Raw genomic sequence first — 16,080 nt, 5'->3', positions numbered from 1 at the left:
GGAAAGACAGAGGAAATTAGGTAGGTGCGTAAATAATCATACAGTAGGTATAATTAATATAAAAATAATTCTGATAGGTTCTCGAATCAAGAAGTACACAAATCAAATTTAGAGGCCATCCATGGACTGAAACCGTATGCGGTTTAGATCCGTGTGCCATACTAAACTTATGATTTGTGTTCATGAAAATATATTTTCACTAAATTTGTAAGTGTTAGTGTATGGTATGAACGGATACGATCAGATGCTTATAATATACTTTGTAAAAATATATTTCCATGAACAGAAAAGATAAGCTTAGTATTGCACATGGTTCGAAACCGCATACGGTTTCAGTCCATGGATGGCCTATTAATATATTATGATTATACTTACGGCTTTCTTATCATATGTTTGATACCAATAATTATCAAATTATTGTTATTTAATTATTGAATCTAATAAAAATGTAAGAGTAGGTACCTACAGTCTGCAATGTTCCACGAAAACGCTTTTTTGTGTATCTCTTTCTGGTAAGACAGCTCACGGTAAACTGTGTTAAGACGGTACTTCAGTGAAACGGCAAATAATTTTCAACTATAGGTGCGACGAAATTTCGGACTGGCTGGCAATCGGAGAGCCAAAGTCGAGCTGTGAACACGTCAATTTGTTTTGTGATGGCGACGGGGGAATTAATTCTTAAATCATGTAAAGATGACTAAAAAACGTTACCCATTTACTTGAAAAAGAAAACATGTCAATGAATATATTATTATTATTAGTAGTAGAACAATAAACATAACATTAAATGTACGCATGTTGACTTTTTATGACAAATTATGTTTTGTTCTGCACGCGTTGTTTGCACAATCTTTGCGTCGCGTAGTCACGATCGTTTTAGACCGTGCCCCAGCTGAAGTATAGCCTTAGGCGAAATGTAATACGTACAATTTATCTACATAAAGTTACATAATAAAGATTTTTGCTGCGACTTCAGAATATAATACCTATATGCGCTATCGCCGTAGGTACCTCGTTCCACCTGTTCGAAAATGCGTTTCAGTCTTATCGCAGTTTGCATTGTTTGCATAAGTTAAATATAGCAAACCTATGTCACTGGTTATATTTTTTACTTTATAGGTATGTTGTGGTTAGTCTTTACTGTTTTAGCTTTTTATGTTCGGCGTGTTGATTAACACGACCTATCGAGTTATCTGAAATGAAAATTGATTTCGATCGTTAAAAATGTACCCGACCGGTGTCTTCCAAACGCTATCTGACGAAATACCCGTTTGCTGCGGGAAACAAACCTGTTTCCAATGTATTCTGTGTTTATTAAGCCCATAGACAATGTACATAAACATTATTAGATCTGAGATAAACAAAATATTGGAATATCAATGGAATTTAATAATATTATGTATTCAATGAAAAAATATGGTGGAAAATTTTGTGTTTATTTACGATAGGTAATTTTCCAGTCACATTTTTTTATCTGCAATGTTTCTTTGTATAGGTACCTAACTTATTTAAAAACGGAATTTTGGAGTACTTAATTACTTAGAATTATAGTCAAAATGAGGTTGGTATCTGGCAAAGCCTCCCCTATCTCACGAACTTTGTAAATTCTCAGATTGGGCATAAAACTAACTAATCTGAATCATTGGCATATTTACTTATTGTTACAACTGAAATATTCTTCTTCTTCTTTCACCCTGTCACGACTCAAAATTGGGGCATAGGGCAAGCACTAGTTCGCGCCACTTCCCTCGATCCAACGCCAACTCTTGCGCCTTCCGCCATCCCATACGTGCAGCGCGTATATCGCTTTTGTAGCACCGCTGCAGGGTGAGGGAGAACCCACCACGACGACGGAACCATTGTGGCACTAAATAGTAGCGAATTTTCAATGGGAAATATTGTTTTGTTACGCATCTTGTTCATAATAGTGTGGATGTGTAGTAAGCTGTCAATAATAATTGTTTGACTGACTTTTTTGTGTCTCGCTTTAGGTGCCTTCAAAAGCTTCGGCGAGAAGACGGCGTCACTCTTCGACAGGAAGAAAAAGGATGCGTCAGACATGGCCACCGAGAAGGTGCAGGAGGCCTCTTCCATCATCGAAGGGCAGGCGAAGAAAACCGGAGACATGATCCAATCCACAAAGAGCGACGCCGAGAAAGCCGTCATTGGAGCAGCTACCTCTGGTTAGTATTTCGATAGGAGTTATTCCACAACCAAAACATCATTGTTACGATTTCTTAGCGGTCTTTACTGTATTGTACGAAATCGGGAATCGGGAACATGGATATTTTTGTATATGTATATATACGTGAAAGAGCAGATGGATGTTTGGTTATGTAGTGTCAGATTATTAGTTATACGTATGCTTTTAAATTGTCTTAATTTACGCCGTAGATTTACGCAATCGGCCGCTTAGTGACTAGCCACGCCACTAAATAGTGGCAGAATTGATAAACGCTGTGTGAAAAAGTGATAGGTGTCAGAATAATCAAACAAGAATTTCAATTAAAAACCGAGTATGTTTTGTCTTGCATACGAATAAACGAAATACAATATGACAGTGGCGAAGGGTGGAGGTAAGCTGTTAAGATCCGCCATAAATAGTGTACATTAACCTTTGTTAGTTATACGTATCTGTTTTTATTGAATTAAGACTACAATTTACAGATGATGTTGGTTAGTTTTTAAAAATCAATCAAACCGTGCCGAAACCAAATCATAGTAGTTTTGGTATACTTTGGGCAATACGATAAAATTGTGCACACTTTTTCATTCATATTTATTTGTTTTTGTTTGATTAAGAATACATATTACTTACACATATTTCATTATATTATATTTCATGTTTTTAATTCATTAAACCCTGCCTAAGCCAAACTATAAAAGATAAAAAAATATTATGCCATTTATAAAAAAATATCGAAAGTTATGTATGATTTAATTGCATAAATTAGTAGAGTATTTTTTGACTATTATCTATTATGCCATTATGGCTTGGTTTTCGCTGGGGTTTGATTGAACTTTATAAACTAACCAACACCATCAGCTCTAAATTGTAGTTTTATTTCAATGAAAACAAAAATACTTATTTAGTACTGTTTAGTATACACTATTTATGGCGGACCTTAACAGCATACCCTCCACCCTTCGCCACTGCAATATGTAGGAACAGTGATGCCAACCGTACTATAATTATAGTACAATACTATAATTTTACGCCAAATATACCAAAATACTATAATTTTAAAGGATTCAAGACGAAAAATGTTCCTGTACTATATATTTTTCATAAATACTATGATTTTTACGCCTTTACTATAATCAGGATTGAAAGAGATGGCAACACTGTGTAGGAACTATTCGTTTTAATTCTTTTGATACCTGTCACTTTCTCAGTTCCATGCCATGGCGGCGGCGCTTATGGGACTAAATTATACAGGTTATAATTAAGGGCATATTATATTAGCAAGATATTATACAAAGTTGCCCACCATTTCTGCTTCGCATTGTACGAGTATATGGGATCCACATTTATTAGTTCGTATTATATTACGAAATATTTATATTATTTGTAATTGTAATAATATACCAGTGAGACTCCACCTCCATGGCCACAACTCTTAATTAGGGTGTTGTACCTCTCCCCGGTCACTTAACATAAGGTTCATCTAAAGCTGAACTCTGCCCATGCAAACGGAATATACCTATCATTATCAGCGCATCTATTCTATGCACAAGGCTGCTATCGGCAGCTATCGAAGGTAGTTCTATCATATTTGTCTATTAAGGCGGTTAATTATTACAATAAGTTAACCGTCTGAACTGTCAAAAAGTGCTGTTTTAACGGCACCAGCGCATCTATTCTATACACAAGACTGCTGTAGGCCGCACGGCCGCTATCTAGGGTAGGTTTGTATCAAAGTATTAGCACTATAATATTATAGCATAATAAATACAATAATTTAGTTGTAATTGTTACAATAAGTGCTATGTTTTAACAGCACCTCTCTTGGCTATGCTAAATTTTAGAGCAGTTTTGACTGTTTTTAAACGGCTAACTTATTGTAATTGTTACAATAAGTGCTAAGACTTCGATATAAACCTACCCTAGATAGCTGCCGTAGCAGCCGAAAGCAGTCTTGTGTATAGAATAGATACGCAGCTCTCTTGGCTGTGTTAACTTTTAGAGCGAGGATAGACAGTTTAGACGGCTAACTTATTGAAACAATTATAATATCTTAATACATAAATATGATAAATTACCCTCGATAACCACCGATAGCAGCCTTGTGTGTAGAATAGATGCGCAGAAACAATTTTGTTGATCACACAGTTGACATTATTAGTTCTGCACCTTGGGAGAACAACCGACTGACTTCCAATGTCTAATGCCGGGTCCACACTGGCAACCTGTCGCCGGCAACCTCGTTAAATTTTACGATAAGTATGATAATTATCGTAAAATTTAACGAGGTTGCCGGCGACATGTTGCCAATGTGGACCCGGCATAATTGTTCAGGGACACATGTCAATATTGCCAAGAATCACCTCTCTGGCTGTGTTAACTTTTATAGTATGATAAACAGTTTTGACGGCTAACTTTGTAACAATTATAATACCTCAATACATACATATGATAAACTACCCTCCATAGCCACCGATAACAGTTTTTGTATAGAATAGATGCACAGAAACGATTTTGTTGATCAATGATCACACAATTAACATTATTAGTTGTGCACCTTGGGAGAACAAACATCTGACTCCCAATTTCTAATAGCTCAGGGTCAATAATCTATCCTAGAAGATACAATTCAATTATTTAAATTAAAAAATATGATAGTTTCAGTTATATTGTGACAATTTTTACTTTAAAGTGTATTATGAATACACTTTAATTGGAATATAATATGATTTACATGGAAGACATCTGGGAAATGGTTGAACTATATTTTGACGTAAATTTGACACAGTTTCTTTTTCTCTCACGGTCTACTTCTGCCAATTTTTTTTATGTTGAAACCATAGACTATAGATACATAGTTGAAACATAATATTTATGTACTTATACTTATATACGATTACATGTTTAATTATGCTTTGGATCTTTAATGAATTTCTGTAAATCTGTGAATAATAATTATTGTTGATTTTTTTATAATATATTATGTTTTGGTGTTACCTAATAAATTTATGAAATGTCTTTCGGATTTTCTTCAGATGCGTGTTTGTTTTCGGTGAGGTCTTTTAAATTGACAAATTCGTAGTATTTGTTATAAAAGAATATAATATTTTATTATAATTATAATTACAACAGGCCTATAGGACCAATGACAGTAGTGTATTTAGTAATAGAAATGAAACAATCACCCAGGATTTGAGAAAGTCACATATATATAATATTGTGCCCTCACCAGAATCCAACCTGGAGTTCCCGGGCCAGTGTACAAGTACTTTTAATATTCAGATGCACATGCAAAATCTCTCAAGGGCGCCTCCAAACCTATCATAAAATAGAACAAACTAATTATTGTGATGTGTGTGTGTTTTTTTTTTTTTACTAAAAGTTGGTTTAATTTCTATCGTAGAAGCATCAAACAATATAATATGATATTAATTATATCAGAGGTAGCTAAAATGGTGTCGGATTATTGTGGCAGTCCAGGCGACTCATTTAGGTGTTGGTATCATACTGTCAAATGATACTAACACTTTAATAGTTTAGTTTAGGCAGGGTTTAATTGAATTTTAAAAACTATCCAGCACCATCCGCAATTTGTATTCTTAGTTCAATGGAAACAACTAAGTATGACTGACAGAGTTTATTGTGCTCTATTTATGTCGGATTCTACAGCCTACCTCCACCTCTCGCCACTGGTATTTAGTGTTAGAAGAGAAACAATGACAAACACCCAGGCTTTGAGAAAATCACATAAATATATTGTGACCTCACCGAGAACTTGGGGTACCCGGATGCCATATGCACTGGACTCCAATCAAATTATTACCTGAAATGCTAACATTCTTTGAATATTTGAAGATATGTACTTACTTATATAGTTAATTTTTAATGAATTTTGTTAGTATGTATCCATTGTAAAGATAAAATAATGCAGATGGTAATGAAATAACCTACATAAAATTTGAGGCTACAGATAGTAAGGGTTGGCAATTTCAGCCTGTTTTTGTGCGGAACTATACTCAGGTATATCACTGCTTACTGAATTATAAGTCTCTTTATCTGAATATATGTGTCATCCAGGTAGGGGGTTACATGTAAATTGTACATAAAACATTTCACCGTGCCGTGAGCTTTCTTATCGGAAAGAAATGACCTTATACTACATTCTCCAATTTTATTAGATTCAATATGAACATTAATTCAATTTTCATAGCTGATTTAAGTAGGCAAAATTCATGAATTCAAGAATGAAAACCTAATAAATAATTCAGTATATCGGCTATTTTCAAAATTTGTTTGCTGCTGGCATCCTGTAAAGCAGTGGTTTCCAAACATTATGTTACTACGCATCCCTTTTAAAAAAATCTAATCTTGGCGCCTCCCCCTCCCCTTTATTTCGTCAAATAATACAGACAACTTTTTAAATGGTCAACAATGTACTAAATCAAAAATGAACAAAAAAATATAAAAATAAACACGGTTTTACTACTTATATTATTCATTTTTAAATTAATTTGTTTTTCATGCGACGAATGTGCTTGTTTATTAGCACAATCAATTTCAATAGTAGTCAATCCAAATTCATCATCGTTCATTGACAAATGGATTCTATCATGGGCCCCACATCTTAAAGCGGGCCCCCAGGCCAGGATCTTTCAACAACATATTTAAAATCTATTAATAAAATAATTTGAAAAGTACATTAGCAAACTAACCAAGAACTAAGTAAATAGATTTTTGTTTGCTTCAATATATCTGGCGTAGAAATCATTTAAAAGTGGAGACATGGCAAACTTACTTTTTTGTAATTTTGATTTCAAAAGCTCCAATTTTTTATGAATGCCTTCACTTTGTCTTTTTAAATCAGTGAATGCATTAGTGGTCCTTGCATTGATTTATTCACTCAATTTTTTAAAAATTTCAACTAAATAGACAAGTTTAACAACAAAATTATCGTTCCTAAATAAATTTGCCTCAAATTTCAACATTATGATTTGACCCTTTTACTTAATTTTTTCACAAGATAGCCAGCATGCTTTACAATAGTATAGAAGTGAGGTACTTATTATAAAATTAGTCTCCATATTTTCAGACGGGTTTGCAAACAACCTTTTATAGGACTATTTTTTGTGTAGTTTATAACTAGCGGCCGTTTTATATTTGCAAATTGCAAACCTGTGCCTATATTAGTTGTGTTAAACTTTGCGCCTCCCTTTGCAACACTCCGCGCCAAGTTTGGAAATCGCTGCTGTAAAGTGTAAACCGACATGAACCGTGTTTTGTTTAGACATGAATTTTATGTTAGTACTATAAGAGGTTGGACATATATTTCCGATATAACATTTCACGGTGAAATGCATACATACTAGTTTCCGGACATGCCAGGAGCCTGAAGATTTTCTACGAACCCAAAAAGTTGAAAACCACTGGTCTAATCCATTGAATCGTACATGAGGCATACCAACATTGTAGGACACTAATCCTGCCGGTATTGCCTAACATTTTAATACCAGGTTCATTGCCAATTCTTGCTTATGCCATAAATGTTTTGTAATAAAAAAAAAAAAGAATAATATATAACTTTTTTATTAAATTGCATTTTGGCTTTATGCCCAAACCGAAATGTTTTTTTCTTTTAAGCATTTAATGAAACATTGAGATGAATATTAAGAGTATTTTATTTCTGTCTTTTCAGCCACCGACTCGAAACACTCCGCCATCGATGCTCTCGACAAAGAGTTCGGGAAAGTGAGCGTGGCGGCAGGAGATGCCAAGAACGCTACCACAAAGGTACATCAATATATTACGTTTTGCTTTGTATCCGAAATAACATTTTATTTTCGTTTTAATATTGTGAAGAGATTCATTACATATGCGTTTATGTGATGTATTCTTCCTATCGTGTATATTTAACGTGTAATGCTTCAATTGCATTATGATGCACGTCGCGTACTGTCAAGCTGGTATGCAGCGTTGATGTCTAAAAGATGTTAAGTTAAGGTCCAGATCCCCCCCAGCAGAATGGAATATTACTTCTTCCTCTTCTTCGTCAGGACCTCATGACTTGAGGATTGTAACATTGATGATTTGGCTGTCAAACAGTCTTCTCAACAGTTTGGCCCCACTCCTCTCAACACCCAAGACCATGGACCACACAAGAGGCGGGGGGGGCTGACAGGGATCTACAATAGGGGCCTGGCGTAGCGGATCGACCGGCTAAATGAGATAAACACACATCTTAAATTTGCTCTAATAGTAAAAAAGGTCACCTGCACAATTTTTTTTCGGGACTATTACCATTTTAAAATATACTTAAAGTTGTGCGATGCTATTTTTGGTTGTTGTGTGTTAATACTCGACAACTCTATAATTCGATGTGTTAAAAAACCACTGAAAATACACTGAATTTTATTTGACCTCCACCATTTGGAAAACGTCGCTGTAGAGCGTCAGACTGTCTTTAAACTTAGCTATAGGTAGGGGGGACTGCCAAAAATTCTGGCCTGGGGTCCACTTCAGGATGTGGGAGCCATGCGTCAGACCCATGGCACTGGACATCCAATGTTTGCTTAAATATTCTGACGTTGCATGTCCAAAAAAGATGTTATTTCTAATAGACCATAATATATCAAAATAAAATTATTGATGAGTTGGTAAGTATGTAAGTACTAATAACCATGTCTCTCCTCGTAGGATGTCGTATAGTGTATACAAATGCAGATAGCTACACATTGTAAATAGTTGTCCTGAAAGGTATTTTGAGTTACAGATTTCCTAACGACGAGAGAAGTCTTCTTCTAACAATTTTCTTTTTCCTCTGCAGTATAACCTTTACAATATTTTTTTTTCCATGTAAATAGATCTATCAAGTAAGTTTCCCTCTTGGTTTTAACATTAATAAGTGTATGTGAAAAGTTTCTCTAATAATGATGTAATATAATTTCAGGCTTTAGATGATGGAAGACGAGCCCTCGATGACACGAGGCAAGCAGCCTCAGCGGCGGTCGACAGCACCCGCAAAGCCGTCGATGATACCAAAAGTAAATCTCACTTTCTCAAAACGTTCATATAGCATGTAGTAATTTTGTAAATTTCTCTATTATGTTGATCTGTCGCCTAAAAAATTCTTTGTAGCAAAATAACACAAAACCCCATTATTACTGGTCTCACTTGCTGCGGCCCATTTCGAGCCCAATTTGGATTAAAAAATTTAAGAAATATGTAGTGATTATGCATTATTACAATTTACTCAGATAAAAGTTGGTTGAATCAATAAAATAATAAAAAATTTCAAAGTTTTGAATTAATAATGCTATTAGGTCTCTACATAATACATAATTCAACAAAAAATATCTTTAATAGGTTATAAAATCGATTATTTTGATCTGAGATTGATGAAATCAATTCAATTATAAACGGGAATGTCTGGGTTGATTGTCAAACTGTAAAGTTTCATTGTACATTGCTAAGTTCATTTGAACTAAATGAAAAATAAACAAATTTACTTACTTAAAAAATCAAGGTTTGAAATAAGAATTTGTGCAAAATTTTCAAATGCCATTATCTTAGAAGAAGGTATCGATATGTTTTTGCGGGAGCACCTTTTTACTATAATGTTCCTACTTTTCCAGACACAATAAATCAGACTGTGGACCACACAAAACATGCAGCGGAAGAAGCAAAGAAAGCAGCTGAGGAAGCAAAGAACAGCGCTTTGAGAGCAGCCGAAGCTGCCAAGGCTGAAGCAACAAGGGCAGCAGAGGCAGCTGCTAACCAGGCCAAACAGGCAGCCCGTAAGTATCTCTTCTCTGTACGCTAATATACTTAGTAAAGACCAGATGATTTAAACAACGTGGTGGAATTGGAAACAGCTAACTGGTTATAAGTTGGGAAGTTTTGAAATGTCAACTGCAGGACATTAATTGCATTTTAAAACCACTTATTAAATTCAACTAATAATTCACAAGATTTCAGAATGTAATATTGTATATCATGACATTTCTACCAAAAGTTGGTAAGTCGATTATTTAGGTATTTATAGTTAACAATGGATATACATAAATATATAATATAATAGAAAAAAAATTCATGGTCATCCGATATATAGAACATGCATATAAAGTACAAAGAAATTACCATTATGCTTGATTTTAGAGGGCATGTCAAACTTAAAATTGCAATTAATTACCCCAGAACAGGATTTCGAGACTCACTAACTTTTGGCAGTACTCCCCGCGATATTGAACATATACAATTTGATAACATCTCATGGATATATTACCCAGTAGAAAAAAATATGACACTTGACGGGACTTGAACCTGTAACCGCTGGATTCGCACCAGTGTGCTTTCCAATTAGGCTATATTAATTATGTATTACGTAATTAAGGCATTTAATTGATACCTACTAATATGCTAATTATATTATCATGCTAATTATATTATCTAATGGCCCCTAATCAGCACACAACAGCTGTGGCGTTTGCGCTGTAAGGATTAATATACAAAACTAATGGCCAACATTATTAACGCGATTTGATAATCATTTCATGTAAGAACTACTAGTTAAAATCATCATAATTGAGTACGATGCCCGTAGCTTAATTGGAAAAGCACACTGGTGCGAATCCAGCGGTTACATGTTCAAGTCCTGTCGGGTGTCATTTTTTTTTCTAGTGGGTATGTATGCATGAGATGTTTTCAAATTATGAATGTTCAACATGTAATATCACTAAGCCAGGTCGCACGTTCAAAGTTGTGACTACAACATGTTGAGTTTGTCGAGTTAATTTTGTTGAGATTCACAAAACACATGTAACTTAATGTACACAGCGTCCGTGCAACATTTTCGCAATTGCTGATCTTCGCTGTCAGTCATTGTTTCAGCTAGTTGCATGTCATGGCCTGTGTTACAAAGAGCTAACATTGTCCGCAGTTTTGATTTATGACCTTGTCAAAAAAAGAGAAAAATTTTCTTAGTGACAATTATTATCATTTTATTTTGACCATTATTGAATAAAAATATATCACAAGTAAGTAATATTTATATATACTTTTATGACATAGTTATGCACTTAATCTGTGTTATATATTATATTTTATGGGCAAACATATCTTATTGTGTTGACCCGTGTTTGTTATGATAACTTCTTGTAAGATTTGCCTAATTATTGCTTATTGACTGAACTAATTTATTTTATTGATTACTTATTTATGTAAAGGTTTAATGATTTCCTGATTAATTCCTAGCAGATCTATTTCAACTCAACTATTAAATTATCCAAAATTGATTCGATGGCTCAGTTCCATAGTGGTACAACTAGGAATGAGTACCACGACGGCGGCTATGACACGTCAAGCTATAATTTAGAACTGAAGAGGAGCGATATACGAATATAATGGCTAAGTCAAAAGTTGAAATTTTTGACTTATCGTACTATAGAAGTGAGCCATCGATATGATGTTTTCAATGTTTTTTGTATGAGGTGTCAAAAATAACACTTTTAACTGCGATTTACGCCGAGCATGTTTATTGGTTAACTCCTTGAGTTGTCATATATTGTAATGTATGTGATATCACACAAAGTTACACGAAGCAGACCCTTAAAACGAATATTGAAATATGGGGTACCAATTCAAAGATTCAACTTTTAGATAACCGTTTTGCATACAGAATACATTAAAATATAACAAAACGGTGTTATTGGGTGTTAGGTAGTTGGAATAGATCTTCAAAATAAATGTTTTGTTTCATCGTCAAACAGGATTTTTTTTTGAATCCGTCATCGATAATAGATTTATAGATTAATTAAATAACTAGCTCTTCATAGGCCTTAGATTTTTACGAAATTTCATAACTATGTAAAAATATAAATCCAATTTCTTTTATTTCAAAAATTATATGTTCGTTTCCATTTTAAGATACCGCCCTTGAAGAAGGTAAGAGGGCGGCGGCAAAGGCTGCCGAAGATGCCAGCAACGCAGTGAGCGGAGCCGTCGACCAGGGTCTGAAGAGGGTTGAAAACGCAGCCGATGCTGGACTCAAGAGTGCCGGAGAATTCGCCGACTCACACCTTAAGCAAGCTGAGAAGTATGCCGATGAAAAGAGGGAACAGGTAAGCTTCAGTCTTATATCGCCAGCTTTGTGTTGGAAGCGATACAGTGTAATTATGTTTATTGATCTATGTGCTTAAATATATTTTCGTTCAATGTCATATGCCCCAAAATACCCATTTTGCTTAATAAAGCGTCAATTACATTGAGCTTTTTTACGAGCTGCTTATTGGCGAATTTAAAAGCGGGCGGTTCAGCTACTGCGACTTCATGATTACACACAAAACTTTCCATTCGCTGATAAGCCACAAGCCAGCGAGCGATTTTGACGGAACGTAGTTCGTTTTTTTACCGGGAGGTCGCTACGCTCCATAACAATGTTTCCATTAAACGTCAAAAATGTAAATTTCAAAATGAGTAGTTCGTTTTTCCACCACCATCGCTCTACTGCGCAGACGCAGTAAGCCCACACGCCGGCGTGTAGTGTGAAAAGTTGACCGGCTTTCAACTTTTCTAGGTGGAGTGTTTACAACCTGCTTATTAGCTTCTTCGATGATTACACTGGGCGAATTTACAGGCAGATTATAAATTTGCCAATAATCAGCTCATAAAAAAGCTCAATGTAATTGACGCTTAAGACAATGATACACAATGTTTTAGCAGTAGGGACGATTTATAAATTTTATAAGTAGCAGCCATCTTGAATTTTATAGTGGCAATCTTTACCAGCTTCATCTCAGTGTTTAAATTTACATTTTCAGGGTCAGAGAAGATAAATAGATTCACAATGGCATCATAATGACATCTTCAAAATAATCAATATATAATGATTTATGTCTTCACATATGTATTTAGTTGATATATTTAGATTTTCCAAATAAAACATTGGTGAATATTTTCCAAAAAAGCGCAGCTATTCTTAACAGTTAGTACTTTAGTACGTTCCCGTTATTTTCACTATTTTAACTGACCCACGATGGCCGCGCGGCTTTGGCGTCAGCCTATAGTATAGCGTCATGGGTCCCAGGTTGGAATCCTGGGTCTGGCAAGTATACATATTTTTTCTCAATTTGTGTATGAGTCAGAGTATGGACCTAATAGGTAGAGCAAGTGGCTGACATCCGTTTCTCGTAAAAACAAAATCTGTTAATACAAACCTCCACCCCGTGGAGGCCCATATGATCTGATCCTATTAGGATCGGACATGGTCGAAAGAAAAGAAAAAAATTAACACAAGTTATTCTACACACAATACGGTTATCGACGGTTATATACTAATTGACAATTTTGTAATATGGCGAAAATTTAGGTTGGTAGACATGTCGGTCAAATTTGGGTATGTTCATGGTGGCATATCCACCCGAACCCCAAAATTTTGTATTGAAACGTCAAACATATCAATATAACCTACAATTTTATTATTGCAGCATACGGGGAACTATAAATTAACCTGATCAGTGCCACGGAAGAGTTAACTTGCGGGATCTTGTAAACGTCATAACTTCTGAATGAACTGTTTGTGTAAATTTTCACAAATCTTTATCATTCTGTTCCTATTTCATATTTTTTAAGGGATTTATTTTCCAAAATAGCTGGCCTACAAAGTGCCCACCTAGTAAAAATTGGCTGGCAGTGACAAGGTTAAGATGGCTGCCATGATGTAATTATTTTTCAAAACAGTCATATCTTGCATCTCAATTCTTAATATGTAAAATTGATAAGACACTCTAAAAGTTAACACAGCCTGACATAGCTGACTGAATACATAAAGTGTGATATAATAAATGTGATATATTTATCATTATGTAGCTCTTTTGGATGTTGAGTGATATGTTAGAATAGCCTCGCAGCAAACTGTCAATGTGCACGTGGAAAATATATGGTGTTTTCATGCTAAGCTGCCTGACTATTTATAATGGATGAAAGCAGAAAGCATTTTAAATTGTTTCACAGAACTAGCCTGCGTAGTTATTAGAATAAGCTGGATTATTTCCCCACCGCATAATTCATTAAGTTGGTGGACTGTTGTACACCACTGATATAACCAAATGGAATTAGTATGATTACATTTTCTTTTATTGGATGTAGATATGACAACATGATTATGCGAATTGATCCTTGTATTAAAATAAATTAATATGTTGTATTCAATATTACATACCTGCTCTCTGTATAATACCTATGTTCGTTCATATTTAATTACAAAAAATTCTCATGACCAAAAAAAGTGTTTGGCTATGACAAGAAACAGCCTTATATCGTCGGTCTATCTTGTAAACCTCGTAAATCCCGTTTTGGTCAAAAATGAGATTTTGAGCGAATACGTTAGAATGGTTGAATATCTACGAATGTGTTAAACTCTTATATCCATATCTCGTTTAATAATTTCAAAAATCAATCCACAAAAACCTCATAAATCGCGTCCATACAACAATAAAATTTGCAAACCTCGTAAATACCGTAATCCCGCCATTTCGTATGGAGAACTGTCACAGTGTCTTGAGTATTACATTACCTTCGTCTTGTTTCGTTATACAACTATACTTTGGGTATCATATTACGAGAGGAATTAATTTATATTGATACAATATAGATTAAATATTAAGGTAAGCGTTTTATTTATAATGATTTCCCATAATATACACACAATGTTACATTTACAATAGAACGTTTTTTTCAGGTTAGAATTTCATGACATGCATATTTAATGATGTTTGGTTATTTTCAATGGTTTTTAGTTTATTAGCACATACAATTAGAAAAGAAAACAAATCAAATTACATTCAAGTACCCACTTACTACGTGAATGCAAAATTTACAAAGTTTAATCTGTTTTCAGATGTCATGGGCTCAAAAAATTATGGGCATGCTACAAATAAAAAATAACACAATTGAAACAACAGCTGCTAAGGAAGGAAATAATATAGAAATAATCCCAATGGAATATTATGAGACCATACATATTATTCCATTATCATCGCCATATGAGGTCATTTCTAGGGATGACAATGTTTTAATGAATGATTCACAACACGAAGCTTCTTACAATATAAGTGTGAGACCCCAACTAGCAAAATTATCAGGAAACAATATAATCGAGACTATTGACAGATCTTCAAACTATGAAAATCTCGTGAAAAAGCCATTATTTAGTTCCTTATTCCAATACTGATGATTCGTTACAGGAAATCAGTACGGACACTTAAAGGAAAAGGAGGAAAAAAAATGAATGCAAGGCAGATAAGTCCGAGTGGAAAAGTGAAAAAAAGAAGGCAAATATAGAAAGAGGTGAGCAATATTTCGGAAGGAAAAAAACAGAACATGCATGGGAGCATGTTCTGTTAAGCATCAAAAAAGTTTTTGCCATCTCTATCGGAAACAGACAGAAGAGAACTAATCCTATATAGCGATGGTTGTACATATCAAAATTGAAATTCGACGATGGAAAATTCACTATTGAATATTGCAATGATGAATGATATTAGGATATTAGAAAAAGGACACACCCAAATGTCAGTTGATTCGATGCATTCTACTATTGAAAGGTACCTGAAAAAAAACAGGATATAAATGTTCCTGCGGAATAAATGCCGTAATGCTCGAAAGAAACCAGAGCCATATTATAGTGAATATCTGTATCACAACGATTTCAACAAATTTGACTTTAAATTTATCAAAAGTGTTCGTCCTGGAAAAAAAGTTGGTAATCCGGTTGTCACTGATATAAGGGCATCATTATATGAACCAAATGGCACTATACAGTATAAATTAAGATTTTCAGATGTTTGGAGTGTATTGCCTCCAATGACATTAATATGGACGAAGCATCTGGGAATAAAAATGAC

At 34.5% G+C, this 16,080-nt stretch overlaps 1 protein-coding gene across 2 annotated transcripts in view; it reads left to right on the top strand.

Moving 5' to 3' along the window:
- Positions 1–16,080, top strand: part of LOC147073575 (uncharacterized) — a 71,457-nt gene that overhangs the window by 52,295 nt on the left and 3,082 nt on the right. For both annotated transcript variants that reach the window (XM_085944841.1, XM_085944842.1), the window contains exons 2-6: positions 1,992–2,183; positions 7,878–7,972; positions 9,129–9,222; positions 9,814–9,975; positions 12,104–12,297. In XM_085944841.1, the coding sequence (XP_085800967.1) occupies positions 1,992–2,183; positions 7,878–7,972; positions 9,129–9,222; positions 9,814–9,975; positions 12,104–12,297 (737 nt within the window). The remainder of the gene's footprint in view (positions 1–1,991; positions 2,184–7,877; positions 7,973–9,128; positions 9,223–9,813; positions 9,976–12,103; positions 12,298–16,080) is intronic.

The sequence above is a fragment of the Rhyacophila brunnea genome, unplaced genomic scaffold (genome assembly GCF_057557595.1).
Source record: "Rhyacophila brunnea isolate RB1 unplaced genomic scaffold, BYU_Rbru_1.0 scaffold_17, whole genome shotgun sequence".
Lineage (NCBI taxonomy): Eukaryota > Metazoa > Arthropoda > Insecta > Trichoptera > Rhyacophilidae > Rhyacophila > Rhyacophila brunnea.
This window is presented reverse-complemented; position numbering and strand designations above follow the sequence as displayed.